Genomic DNA, 15,394 nt, shown 5'->3' with positions numbered 1-15,394 from the left:
ATCTGGACATGGGCTGGCTCAGAAGTGCCTCCCAGAGCACTGAGCAAATAAACATTAACTGCTGTTTTCCCAGTGGGGCAATAATTGAGACCTCTCTCAATATATTCAGCAGCTCATTTTCATATAAATTACAGGGAGTGCTTATCTCAGATTTTTATTTGTGCACCAGATTTAACTGAAACTTGCTAAGAGGTTTGATGCTTATTAAAGACACAAAGGTAGACACATGATCTTATACACAAACACACAGACAAAAAAGAGTGAGCATGTGAACTCTGTTGCTTTAGAAGTTCATAATGTATCACAGAAAGGTCCGAAATCTAAATAAGTGATTGAATAGACAAATATTCAATCACTTATTGAAGGAAGACACTCCAGAACTCAAGTATTCAATTTTGACTTCTATCATTCTGTAAGAAATTTTGACATCTATCATTCTATAAGAAACCAGCAAGTGAGAGATGGCAAGTGACCTTGAGTTTGCAGTTTACTGTCAGAAGGCAGAAAGGCTGTTGACCTTTAAGGCTACATATGTAAATGCATCACACTGTGCCTCAGCTAGAAAAACAACTTTATTTGGGACTGACAGAGTCAGTCCTGCCCACCACACAATACTAACAAGAGGCAGAGTGAAGCAGCCACTGCAACTTAGTTTACAGGCCAGCCATAAATAGCCTGCAAAGGATTATGGAAGGTGATGGAGGGGTTATGCTTTAAAGCAATACTTTACAGCTAGTAGAAGACAGGCTTGCACTAAAGAGCAGATCAGTTTTCATAGTTGTGATATTGCGATAGACAATCCATACTCGACTAAAATGACTGACTTATTTTCTTAATGACCAACTGATTTGAGTCCCTCAGTTACTCCCAGCTAGCCAGGAGGGACATGCGTAGGGGTGCTGGATGGCTAAGGGAGATCTCCCTCTGCACCACTGCGATGCTGTGTGGGAAGCAGCCAGGGGGGTCTGGGCAGTTCACTGTTTCCATCTGCTCCTGACAGGGCATCATTGGGAGCCAGGCAATGAGCAGAGCCAGCTGGCAGAGCTGCGTGCCACAAATTCTGGAAAGGGTTATCCTCCTGGAGCATCATGCGCACAGCACAGGCCTCAGAAGCCCTTTCTAGCTGACTGTCAGACATTCATCAAAACAGATGCCCTTTGGTAAACACCGCTGTTCCTGCTGAGAACCAGCAGAACATACACAAACCAGTTTTTCTCTTCCACAGTGGTAGTGTATTATGTAGTTTTACTGAGCTCTGGCTACCGTGATTTGGGAAGTTGAATACCTCAACAAAACACGTTACAGGAAAGGAGAAAATAACCAGATTAGCAGACTCTGGTTCTGCTCAGAGGGTAACAAGCAGAGCAATTGCAGTGTATACAGAGAAACCTGCAAGACCCTTAACTTAGTCTGCTGAGCCCGGACAGCAGTGAGACAGCAGTGACAGATGTGCCAGAGTGCTCTGGCTATCCCAAATGCTTAGGACACATCTTGTGCACCCTACCCTGAAGCCACAGCCACCACCACCACCATGCTGCTGTTGCCACACACTGAAAATTACCAGGCCTAATGTCAGACGTCTTATCTCCTGCTGCAAACTTACTGTAAAGTAAATGTAAGGTCTTCCCAAATGCTACTACCTAAAGGACTAGTTCAAGCAGCTTCCTGTGGCTAAGATACTTTTCTAACTCCTCCGTGTGGTAATGCAGTTTTGAAAAACCTGTCAGCATGAGCAGGTGCTCTGGTGCAAGAGCAACAGATCAGTGGGTGTTTGTTCCCATGCAATGTTTTTCCCTTGCCTTTCACCTTCCTGATAAACCTGCAGCACACTGTGAAATTGTGTCTCATCAGCATTTTGAAAGGAGTTGGTCAGCAGGGAAAGCACTGGCTCTGTACAGATGAACAGCTATACCAAACAGGACCAGTACCATCCAACCTCTGTGAAAGCAAGCCTGAGAACATGTATCATGGGCAACTTCTGCAGTTGTAGGCAAGAGGGATTGTTCACTGGAATGTAGCAACAGTTCGAGCTATTCTGAATACTCTTTTGGAGGAGTTTATCAATGTTCGAGAGAGCCAGGGGACTGGCCTGCTGATTTGGCACTTGAGAGAGTCCTGATCTACCACCAGTACTGGGAAATGAACAGTGCAGGCTGTTAGACAGAGATGGATTGGCCCAGATATGAAGTAAGCTTGGTTTACTTGGCCTACCACTGATCTTTGTGAACTCCTAGACCCTGATGCTGAGGTTGTCTTTCTGAGGGAGTAGACAGTAGGACTTGCAAATCTTCTAAAGCTTTAACATTTGTCATCATGATAAAAGTTCAGCTAGTTTTCTTTTACAAACTTTAACTATTTATTTTGTAACTTTTTTATTGCAAGTCATTACAAAGGAATAGTAAAAAAGTACAGCCCCGTGATGCTTCCCCTACCAAGTTCGTTTGTGTGTTTTACACTACTGAATTTACTCTAAAATTTTCACTTTTACTCTTGAAAAGCAGTGGTTAAAAAAATGGGGAAAAAAAGAAGAAAAATTAAAAGTATAGAACATTGTATGAATGGTTGTGAAATATTGTGGTTATTTTTTTACATATCGGAAAATCAAATTGAATTTTACTGCTGCAGTCTACTCCAAATCTCCTTACCTATATCCTTGTGGTCCCTCACATGTATTTATTTTTATTTTACCCTTCATATTTATCACTGAATGACATCTCTGCCCCAAAGAAAAACAAATGCACTCAGCATCTTACTTTTACTTGGCTCTGGATCCTGAAGCAAAATGTTTCATTCCACACTGGATCTTTGCAGTTCATGACGGTTTTGGTCCGGACAGTCTCAGGGGAAGCAGTGGGCAAGGTCAGGCTTACATAGCAATCAGTCTGACTAACTGTATTGGAAAAGATATATTGTAACTAACAAATTACTACAAATATCTTAAAGCACAGCCTTATAGCACTGTATATATAGTAAGCTGCAAAAAGGAGATACTGTTTCTATTAGTTTTCTGACAGCTGCTTATTCAATAGCATTTACTCGATTTGTTCCCTCCTGCAGGTAGAAACTCTCCTCATTATGGAAATGCAGAGAAACTACTGCAATAGAGACAACTGGTAAGAAAAACGTACACATAGCTACTTAACAAACACATTACTGGTATATCCACTGTGGGTTGCAAATCAAGAGGTTTCTGTGATAGAAAAGAAAAAGGTCTACATTTTAAGAGAACCTATTTAAAGGGTAAAATACTTATTTAACTTTTTGAGCATTTAGACAAGAGTCTGACTTTTTTCTTTACTTTTGAGAGGGAAACAGAAGAGTTCAAGAGAGTCTGGGTACAAAGAACCTTCCCCATCTGGTCTGCTGCCCCCACACAGTTGTAACCCAGCCCATGTATTGAGCTGACTGTCTCACCCAACATGTGATCACAACCCTTCACCATCAAAAAGTACATAAAAATACCAGTGCACTTTCATATTGCTGATTTAAACTCTGAGACTTGATAGCGGAGAAAATTCTAATTTCTGAGGAAGATGGTAATGTAACAGAAAGTTGCACAGGTAGCTACAAATACGACATTAAATCTTCATAATACATGGGGATTGTTTTGAAGTGGGCTCCCAGGAACCACTCCCAGACACAAGCTGGGGCAAGTAGCCTCCTGACTGGGCAAGCAGCCTCCTGACTGGGCAAGCACAACTATCGTAGAATCATAGAATGGCCTGGGTTGGAAAGGATTTTAAAGCTCATCTACTTCCAACCCCCTGCCCGGGTCAGGGACAACTTTCACTAGACCAGATTGCTCTACATGCTGGGCACTGCCACAGGGTATTGATGAGTTGCCTCTTGTGGGTTGCCAGAGCTTTTGAGGGAGAGGAAGGCTGGGTGCAACTAACTTTCCTTTTGTGTATTAGCCTGGTAGAATATTTATTAGTGGTTAGGATTCTCTCTGTTACTGCTAAGAAGGGGTTTTTAGCAAGGAGCAGTGCAGGGCATCTGCTCCTAAGAGCATAAAAGAGCTGATGCCTCATGAACCTGTGGTAACAGAGACTCTGACAATACAGTGAAGAATGATGGGACTCACTCGCTCTACCCTGTTAGTCAGCCTTCCCAGCACACCCATTTTGAGCAAATCTGCTGTCCTTCGTAGACAACGGACATATCTTTTGTCTGCCGGACAACTGCGGCTGTTTCTAATGCCTCCAGCTCTAAGAACTTGTTGTGTATTCACAGAAACAGGTCAGATTGGGTATAACAGGCAGTGTGGTACTGTGGGATACACACTGAGAGGAAGCATGACCAATTGGGTAACCTGCTGGAGAAGGTCTCATGACACATTTGCTGCAGTCCCAGCTCTGCTCCAGACTGCTAAGTCACTCAGGGCAATTGTTTCCACTTATATTGCTTCTCTATCTGCATTTCCCCACCAATAAAACAGTGATAACTATCCTTTCCTCTTTTGTAATCTGCTTGGAACATCTGATGATTAAAAAAATAAAAAATAATTCCTGTTACTAATATTTCCACATGACCCACAGAAAGACAGTGCCTTATCAGTAATTATATTATTCTTTCTCTACCAGTCTCTTGGCTCTCATTCCACATTTTCTTTAAACTTGTGGTATAAACCATGTTGCAATAAATAGGTGTTGCTTAAAGCATTTGTGCAATCAGGTTATGTATGATTTATCTTTCAAGTCTTCTGATACTGTCCAAACAAGAAACATCTTCCAGTTTTTCAGCATGCATTTGATGTCCATAGGAGGTAAGAAATTGCTTTAACATTGCAAATGCAGATGTCTCTAATTCTTTGTGTAATATTAGGATATTTTTAGACATTATTTCAATCTTAAAATGCAATATACCCGTTGGTAACAATTTATTGGTAAAGGAGGTATCAAAATATTTTCTTTAGCTCTCTCCCGCACAATATTTTCTACAATTCTTCTATTGATTTTTAACATTTTTAAAAGATAATATTAACTTTGCATAGTTACTTCTTCAGATGGTGCCTGAGAAGCAGGCTATCTGTCAGTTATGCACTAATGATGTATGCGTGTTTTAGAGAATTTGTTCATTTATGGTCTGGGATATCTCTTTGTTGTATATACTAGCTATGACTCCCAATTAAGAAGAAAGGTATTCGATATTGTCAGAGTATCAAAGAAGCACTACACTTGAGACTTATACTCTTGTATCTAGATAGAGCCATGGGGTAGATCTCTGTTTTCCCTCTTATTAAGGGTGAACAGCTTTGCTAAACACTGGACTATCTTCTCAGGTTGGCTATGGGTGTATTGTATTTAGAGAGGATGAAGGACTGAATAAAGTTCTGCAACCTGATGATCCACGTTTAACACCAACTCAGCAACTAATCACTAATTACAGATATCAGTCACACTGGGTAATGCATAACTGGCTGAACTGTCTTGAGGAAACCAGAACAACCAGGAGAGATTTTGAAGTGTATAAGAAAATCTGTTGGGATCCAATGAACAAAAATGCATTTAAATGTATTTTTCACCTTAAAATAATGAAGATAAGAAGTTGTACCTTTTCCCCATCAAAGGAACACCTCAAAAAATCCTGAAACAGTTGCTGCAATAATTAAATACCTGTTATCAATCTTCATGTTATTTATTAATTCTTTGAATGTCCAAATAACAACTAACAGTACTGTCAACACAGATCTGCTGATATTCAATTTGTGGTTAATGTTTAATGTCAAGCAAAATCTCTTTTGATCTTAAACTCAGTACACAATTGTGCAACAGTAATCAGGATTAGAATAAAATATGGTCCTTATCAAGGATGATCAAAAATTCCAAGGTACAATAACTTCAAAGAAGATGTGGGAGACTGTAAGCATGGAAAAAGGCAATGGTCAGCTCAATTTCTTAAATGGTGAGAAGGTCTTACACAAGTCAGCCCAAGGAAATTTGTAAATATTAGTTATGCAGTAGTTATGCAATTAGTTCTCATCTTGATCTAATCAGCTTATGATTACAGTAAGAAAAGGCCTGCATCATGATATGACATAACAGGGAGGATCTTCTTGTGATTAGCAGCAGTTCTTATACCTGTTTCAGTTTCTTAACCAGTTAAGAAATCCTTATTTACAGGCCTTGTTGCAACTTGGTAGTTATCCACATAATGAGTTCTCTGTTCTTGTTCAGACTCCTCTTGCCCAGCATTTGTCCTGGTCTGCTTTTAGGATTTCTCTCTGTTAAGGCAAAAGCAGCCTGTCTGAGCAGCCAGTGACATCAGGAACTTACGTGAGATGCCCTGAAAAGACATCAATGCTCTTTTTCAAAGGACCATGTCCCAGAATGACTCTTAACCACAGCAAGCATCAGTGACCATGGGAAGCAATTTCACCCTAAAGCAAGCATGCCATTAGCACTGGTCAGCCCAGGCATCTGCCTGTTGGCACTATCCATGTCTGCCCTCTTTGCACAAATGCTGCTACTGCCCCCTCATGCCGTTGCTACAGTCAGAGATAAAGGTAAAGCACTTTGCAAGCATGTCTTCAATCAATCCTTGTCTCACACAATAGTTTCCTTTGGAGAGCATGGCACTGAAAGGGATTTTGTTATTATGATGGTGTTACATGGGATTTAGGGGATATAAAGAAAAATATTGGTAATACTGCCTTCCAACTTTTAAAATCAATAGGCACTATAGCATTGGGAGTTTGTTATTAAATTGCATAGCAACAGGCCCAGATTTAATACTATAGCTAAAGAAAAGCCTAAGGCTTTATCTAATGAGAATGCTGATTGAGATTAGCTTGTCATATTAAAGAGAAAAAAAAACACCAACGAACCAACAAAAGTAACCATAGACCATTTCGTGAAAAGCTTTCTGCAGTCTTGGACTTTGCTAAATACCAAGCAGGACAAGCTACTATTTATAAAGACATTTTTTTTCTCCTGAATGGAATATTTCTGTGAAATACATGTATGTAGAAGAGGTTAACATTATATTTTATTTGTAGTCCATGAAAAAAACAGGTTTCTCTCCCATATGTATCAATTTGCTGTGTAGAAGTTATTTATTTTCCCTCCTGGAAGATCAGTGAACACTGCCACCAAGAAAAGGGCCATGAAAAACCAGATTTGCCAGCTGTGCGAGACCGCCCATGCCCTGCTGTGACTGCAGTGGCAATCTCTGAGATCAGTGAGTGCCGGGTGTGCTCAAATGGGACTGTGCACAAGGCAGGTCTGGACAGCCATGCTGAAAACAAGATCTGCTCTGGGGAATTTACACAGCACAGCTGGGATTTGGATTAGGGTCTAGTTCTTGCTATCAGCACCACAGAGGGGGTGAAATGCAGTGGTACTTGGCCAGCTGAGAAGTCTCTCCAGGAAGTAACTGTGCCGTGGTTAAATTGTGGAAATGTAGAGCCCCGCATAAAGTTAGCTTGAAGAAATTGGGAGGGAAGACTTGAAAATGAAAGCTATACCCTCTTCCAGTGATCTTGTCTGGCAGACAAGCCTTTGGAAAACAGGAGTTTTGCAACAACCAGTCCATCCCTACCTGTGGGAAACCTTCTGAAAGCCAATCTCCACTACATTAGCTGACGTGGGAAGTCACTGGATGACAGAACAAATTCAAGGCCTTTCAGAACTGAAGGCAAAACAGATTTTTGCCACTACACGGGTGAGGCTTTGAATTGCAGCAAAGGTTTTTGTGAGATGGAAACCAGAGGCTGGACAAAGACTGTTGCTGATGCATAGAGTCTGTGTAGGTTCAAGAGTAGACTAGAGGTGTTGCTGCATTCACACAGAAAAATTGTATTTCACCTGGGAAGTTACTAACTCTGAAGTGATAAAAGGCTGTGGGAGCACACCATACAGAGTGCCCCGTATACATTCCTTTCACTCTCAAGTGCCCCAGGCACCTGCCTTTCACCACCCTCAAACACAGGGCAGGAGAGACCTTGGACTGATCCAGCACAGCTGTTCTTGTGTCCCTGTGCACTGCAATGGGGGTGCAGGAATATGAAAAGCCCAGGCACCTCAGCTTGTGACTTTTGCGGCTGATGCTGCTACTGGCTCCCAGTGTTGCTGGTGCTGCAAACTAGCCCTGTTGGACAGCTTCCTCCAGGCTGATTTTGCAGAAACGGTGGGTACATTTATGAAGATTTGTGACCACCATGAAACTTTCTCAGTTTTAAAGCCAGAGACAGAGGTAGCCATATAGCTATTAATGATAAGTATTCCACTATATTTGGAATAAATACAAGGGGGAGGTTGTCTTGGTATAAGAGCTAACCTATTTAATATGCAAAAAAGGGCTTTTCACCCCAGCCTGAAAAGGATCAGTTTTTCCGAAGTAGGCATTTCTGCTGCCCGCGCAAGGAAAGAAGAGAAAAAAAGAAATGTCTGTAACTATTTAATTAGCAATATAATTATATAGACCCCCCCAAAGAATAACATCTTGAAATTGGGCACAGTGTTTTCCTGTGACACTGAAAAAGAGTATCTGGATTCCTGTTCAGTACAAACTGAGATGAAAGGTATCAAAGTAAGATCTCTTAGTGGCTTCCAGGAGCCAATAATTTGGGGTATGACAATTAAATGCAAACACTACTTTTGACTCAAGAGCCGGATCTATAAGCCACAGACCTCACGAACCACAGACCTCTTGGGAGAGTGGGCCAGCTAAAAGCATGGTTCAGCATTTGTCCTACCCAAAAGCATTTATTATAAGCCAGTTCTGGGGACATATTTTTGATCCAGATGAAATTTTGGACTGGTCTGATATCACTATTCTTACAAATTTTCACAAGAAAAATTTAGTCAAACTCAGATATTCTTAGAAATTGCAACAGCTATGTCTTAGGAATGATATATACTACTCAGATTGTAGTTACCTGATAACCTATATAACGTGGGAGCAAATCCTTTGGTTTGTGAGTAAGCCTTATTCCTAACAGACTTAAACATATAAGAGTAGCCTAGTACTTATTCTTACACCATGTACAAATACAACTGTTTGTCTGACACAAACAGAAAAGGTTAAGAGATCGTGATTATGGATGATTGCCACAGCTAACCTATAATAAAAAGTCAAGTCCTATGTTACATGACGTGCAAGATCTAAGGAGACATGGACGCTGTGGGCTGTGGGTAGCAGTCCTCTGCACAAGGAAGACACACTGCCTGTCCAGTGCCACAGCTAAAGAAAAGCAAAACATACTCATCTTTGACAGTCAGTCTTCCAAAAAACAGCTTGCTCTAATCAGACTCTGACTCCAACAAAGCACCAATGGCTCTTTGCAATTGGAATTATTTCTGGGCCATCTTTGAACTCTCTGTTGTCATTTCTGTCTCTCTTAACAATTTCAAATTACACAGAAATAGTGATTAAAACAATAAATATGGAGTGGGAAATATAATCTTTTCCCAAAATATTTTGAGCCAAATATATTTTAAAAATTTGCAAATATTTTAACAAATGCATTAATTACATGACAAATACATTCCCACAGAAATATCTTTAAAAAGTCAATCTTCATGGAGGCAAATATCCTTGGTACTTATTTATCCTGAAAAGTCTGCTTCAAATACATTCCAGTAAAGTTTTGACAGAAAAAAAAATTGTTTGACAATAGGCTATATAATGCTCCTTTTATCTTTTTTAAAAAAAACAAAAAAAAAACAAAAAAAAAAAAAAAAAAAAAAAAAAAAAAAAAAAAAAAAAAAAAAAAACAAACAAAAGGAAATTCAAAAACTGCAACTGAAAATTAACACTTGAATTTTTTCATCAAAACTTGCTCTGAACCTTGTTAGTTAAGGTACTTCACAGTACATCTTTGCTATTTCCACTAACAGTAACATTCTATAAACCAACAGATACTGTCTATACAAAACTGTATTCTAAGCACAGTCCACATTTAATTACGCATCAATATTTGAAACCATGGTGTCACTTCATACACAGATACCAGTTACAGTGCTTGCTTATGAACTGCAAAGAAAGACTATAATACTCACACAGATCTTTTTTTCTCAGATTTTTCATTCTTACAATTTTCACAAATAATGAACAGCATGGGCATTCTTCGCTCTGCAGAAAAGTGACAAAGTTATTACCTGCATTAATACTAAATTGCTTATGCTTTATATAACGTGCTCTCCCATAAGTGCCTTTTGCAATTTTCAAAGCCGAGCAGCAAAATTGGAAGATAAACTGTTTGCATTGCTTTGGACGTTAAAACCATGTCTATGTAGAGTTAAAAAAAATTAGGAAATATTCATCTGTGTATATATATGTCATAGAGAGAAAAAATAACAGTAAAATGGATAACATAGTGAAATGGTTTTAAATAAATGCTTGATTTACATGACAGAACACATTAATTTAAAAGAAATCTTTATCAACAATTAATCTGGAAAAATAAGCCAACAGAGAGTGAATGTGCATGAGAAGCACAACCATCAAACATCTGTAGATAGAGATAAAATAAATTTAATTCTCTTAAACAGTTGTTGTTTCACATGGAAATAACTTCTTCAGATAATGGAAATTATTCTTCAGATAATTTTATTTAGTAAAAATTCCAAGTTTCCATTTAAAATCTTTATCAGGAATATTTCCCAGAAATGGTGAAGAGAAAATAGATTAAAGGTTGTGAGGAGTTCAGCTATTGTGACCAGGAAGAGGAAAACAAGGGATAAAAAAGACTGCCCAGAAACAATCTGTGGTAAAACATATAATCACGATGCTGCTGACTTATCTATATTCATAAGCATCATGACCTCAGAAGAAAAAGGCACTGTTAGGTGAGTGAGGTAGCACCAGCACAAACACAGCAAAACTTATATGAAAGAAAACAGTTTTGAAAGAGATGCTAATGAAACGTCCCCACCCAAACCAGGTGGTGGATATTTGCAATAAGTATCATTAGCTGAAACATCAAGCACAGAAGGAAGGACAAATAACCAGACATGACTCAAACAAATTATTAATTCTTGCAGATTTTAGTACCTGAAACTTTAGTTGTTGCTTCACTGAAAGTATTACCTAATTCTTCTCCCATTCTCTGCTAGCAAAATGATTCCATTAAATCCCTTAAGGGGCATTGGGTAACTCCTCTTCTTTTTCCGGTTAGGAATTGATCCATCTGAGAAGCTAGATACAAACCCTCCTATAATTCTTGAATTATGGTAAGGTGACCTTGGTCTGTATTTTGGGTCTAACTCCAAAACAGAAGGGGGTGTTTTAATGTCTTCTATCTGGATTCAGGTTCTGGATGAAATAAATCTCCTGTCCCTCCCCTCACCAAGAACCCTCTACTTTTATTCTCTCTCATGATGCTGTTTCAGTCATTAAGGGCAAGGGAAAGAACAGAGAGGATAGTCTCCTTCTTTGTTTTCTATGCATACTTTCCCTGCAAAGACAGGCTCTGTTCAAAAGGATGAACTTGTAAATCCTTAGTGTTTCTTTAACCAGTTTAGTTAGACATCCACATGTGTTATTTCTTAAGCCAAGGGGATCCCACATTTGAGGTCTCCAAGCAACAGTGCACATTTATGTTAACACACCTCCATGTTATGGAGAGAAACTCTATAATCTCCATTTTACAACCAGGGGGCACAGCATGGTTAAATAACTTTCTCATAGACAAATGAGAGGTTTATTTCAGAGCTGAGAAGGGAACAGAGTATGTTCACTCCCTGGAACCCAATGGACCATTTTAGGGCTTTTCCTCCTGGCTTTGTTCCACGCAAAAAACCAACCCCCCTCCCCACCCCCCCAAAAAAAACCCAAACCAAACAAACCAAAACAAAACAAAAAAACCCAACCCCTCCCTTCCCCCCCCCAAAAAAAAACTCCTTCTCAGACATTATGGACAAAGACAGACCAAGATTTTTTCATGTATCAGTCATGCACAAATATTAAACTAGGATCATCTTTGTTTCCATAATTAATCACTGTTTTTAGGCAGCAATCTTCCTGCATACTGGCTGCTAGCACAGTTACCTGGACATCGCGTGTGTTTATACTCTTAGCTGGCAGATGCTAGGCTGTGAAAAAGCCAAACTTGCCTAATGCTTGAATCAAACCACAGATTCAGCCCAAATCTACAGTTCCTGTGAGGCACCTCAGACTGCTTCCCTGCCTCCACGTGAATCACCCACTGTGGCTGAACTTCACTACCAAAAGTGCCTCCACAGGGCAGCCGATATCAACAAAGGTGTCAGCCATCCTGATATAAATAAGTAAGTACATACATGAAATAGGACTAAAAGCTCACAAATCCTCTTCTAGGCACCACAATCCCAGCCAAAAACCCACCTCAGGCCATCTTCAGCTCTCAAGAGCTTTTGTATTCTTACCTCATGAGCACTCCAGTATGAGCCCATCCTGCTCCCAGCTGCATATAAGTCAGATACAGATGTCCACTGTTAGAGGCAACAGGTGGCAATGATTCACAAAGTACCTCTGCAAACTTTAAGGAGGCACCTGCTGAGGAGCAAGTGGTTTATCCATGCTCCGCCTTCCTCATTGCCTGAAAGGGAAAGTATGAAGAGAGAAGAGGAGGGAATTTGCTGAGTTTATTTGATAGCTAAATATGAGAGGTGTGTGTTTGGGGAAGGCTGTACACACCAAGGTGCCAAGAGTTATCAGCAGTTCAAGATAAGGGAGTGATGACACATAACTTATGCATGGATACCTATGACTTGGCAGCCTAAGCAATGAATGAACCAGAGAAGATAATAGTAGCTACATGTAGGCTGGAGGAAACCAGTTCTACAGCACCCCAATCAGCAAACAAAAATATCGTGGATGAAATAATGTTATAAGACCTTTTTGTTCAACAAAATTTTATTTATTTACCTTTTCTTGGAGGTAGAGAGGCTTGAGTTGTTTGCTAGTAGATGTTTCCCCAATCTAATACATATATTTGTCAGTGGGATATACATTTTCCTGCTTTCAGAAGCCTTCCACAAACACGAAACTTCTGAGAAACCAAGACAAAGCCCCCAAAATTCTCCTGCAAATTAAAGCATATATTGATTCATCTTAAATATTAACACCTTGATATTTTAAGTACAATGCAGTGTCATCCAATTAGGACACAAAAATGACACCAAACTCTTCATATTTCTGGCAGACAACTATGCAGCAGCAGATATGCACATGAATAGCCTTTGCACAAGTCCTGCTACTAACTTGCCCAGACGTCTGAAATGAAACTATCACTTCAGAACTACAGGAGGTGATGCTGTACGCTTACAGTACCCACAACCTGTCTTTCCCTTCCACACACACAGACATCAGGAAAAAACAAAAAAAACACAACTGACAACTTTACATTGAATGAAAATTACTTTAGTCATCAACCATTTTAGGATTAGAAATCTAACCTCAATACCCTTTCAATTAAAGAAATGTCAGAGCTTCAAAACAAGCTTGGCCAGCAGACTGGGAGAGGTAATTCTCCTCCTCTACTCTACTCATGTGAGACCCCACCTGGAGTGCATCCACCTCTGGGGCCCCAACACTGGAAAGGTGTGGACCTGTTGGAGCGAGTCCATAGGAGGTCCACGAAGATGATGAGAGGGCAAAAGCACCTATTTTATTAGTCTGTTCTGCAGCAGCTGAACTGATGTTTCCTGAGCCATTCCCCTGGGAAAGTGTAACTGGGGGATGAAGGGCTGCAGTAGCACTGAGACTCTGGAAGATGACGTTTTTCCCATAGGTAAAAAAACAAAAAAACCCAACAACCTCCCTCCCCAACAAAAAAAATAAAACCAACAAAACAAACACACACAAAAAATTGCACCAACAACAAAAAAAGCATACAAAGCAAACAAAAACTCCCACAACCAGAAACAAAACAAACCAGAACAAAACCCAAGAACTCTAATAAACACAACTGAGAAGTTGTGGTGCTCATCAAAACATCTCTATCACACCCCCTTTTCAGCTGGACAATGGAGAGAAAACAATGAAAACTTGATGAAAGGCTCGTGGGTTGAGATAAGGTGAGGAAGAGATCATTCACCAACTACCATCATGGGCAAAACAGACTCAATATGAGGAAATTAACTTGATTTATTACCAATCCGATCAGAGTAGGATAATGAGAAATAAAACTTAAATCATAAAACACCTTTCCCCCACCCCTCTCTTCTTCACAGGTTTAGCTTTACTCCTGATTTTCTCTACCTCCTCTACCCTAGCAGTTCAGGGGGACAGGAAATGAGAGCTGTGGTTAGGTCATGACACATGATCTCTGCAGCTCCTTCATCCTCAGTGGAAGGACCCCTCACACTGTTCCCCTTCCCCAGTATGGGGTCTCTCCCATGGGAGATAGTCCTCTATGAACTTCTCCAACCTGAGTCCTTCTCACAGGCTGCAGTTCTTCGCAAACTGCTCCAGTGTGGGTCCCTTCCCTGGGGTGCAGTCCTTCAGAAACAGACTGTTCCAGCACGGGTTCCTGCCAGCAAACTTGCTCGGGTGTAGGCTCCTCCCTCTATGGGAGGTCTTTCCAAGGACCTGCTCTAGCACAGGCTTCCCACAGTGTCACAGCCTCCTTCAGGTATCCACCTGCTCCAGCATGGGGTTCCCCAGGGCTTGCATGTGAATATCTGCTCCACCATGGACCTCCACGGGCCAGAGGGGGACAGCCTGACTCTCCATGGTCATTTAACAGCTGGTTAAATAGTTAACAACTGTTCAGCACAGGCAACAGGTGAACCTCAGGTCCAAAGCCTTGAGCACCTCCTCCCCCTCCTTCTTCACTAACCTTCATATCTACAGGGCTGTTTCTCACATTTCTCACTCCTCTCTCTGACTGCAATTGCTATTGCACAGCATTTTTTTCCCCTTGTTAAACACCTTATCCCAGAGGCACTACAGCTGTCACTGATGGGCTCAGCTTTGGCCAGCAGTGAGTCAGCCTTGGAGCCAGATGGCATTGGCTCTGTCAGACATGGGGAAAGCTTCTGGCTGCTCCTCACAGAAGCTACAGGGGCTGCCTGCCTACCAAAACCTGCCCATGTAAACCAAATACAGGAGTGTTCAGCTGAGGTAGGGAATGACCGTGTCACCCCAAAACAGCTGAGAAACAACCACTTCTGGGATAACTCAAGGAAAGAAAATGGAGGACCACTCTCCAGACCTCTGTCACCTCTCCTAACCAAGGGGTAGGCTCTGTGGGAGTTTCCTCCACAGTACGTGCTGGAGGAAGCATGGAGCTGGAGGAAGCCCATCCCAGACACTGGCTGTCAAGTGCCTCTCCTTGAAGAGAATCTACTAGCAGTCCCAGAACAGGACTTGGGACAAAACATCTAGTGTGAACATATGAAATACCACATCAGCTGCTGAGAAGATACTATTTCTGGTTTAGTTCAAATTACCTGAGATTTTAGGGTGC

The 15,394-nt window shown here is 40.8% G+C and overlaps 1 protein-coding gene across 1 annotated transcript in view; it reads right to left on the bottom strand.

Moving 5' to 3' along the window:
• LOC114003088 (cytosolic phospholipase A2 epsilon-like) overlaps positions 1-12,374 on the bottom strand; it is a 28,542-nt gene extending 16,168 nt beyond the window's left edge. The window contains exons 1-3 of the mRNA XM_027749715.2: positions 12,348-12,374; positions 10,002-10,074; positions 2,754-2,890 (exon numbers count right to left, since the gene is read on the bottom strand). Of these exons, the coding sequence (XP_027605516.1) occupies positions 2,754-2,890; positions 10,002-10,074; positions 12,348-12,374 (237 nt within the window). The remainder of the gene's footprint in view (positions 1-2,753; positions 2,891-10,001; positions 10,075-12,347) is intronic.
• Positions 12,375-15,394: the final 3,020 nt, after the last annotated feature.

This window comes from Pipra filicauda, unplaced genomic scaffold (genome assembly GCF_003945595.2).
Source record: "Pipra filicauda isolate LSUMZ 115617 unplaced genomic scaffold, ASM394559v2 scaffold6_size6359152_pilon, whole genome shotgun sequence".
Lineage (NCBI taxonomy): Eukaryota > Metazoa > Chordata > Aves > Passeriformes > Pipridae > Pipra > Pipra filicauda.
Note: the sequence above shows the minus strand (reverse complement) of the source record. Positions and strands in the feature narration are given on the sequence as shown.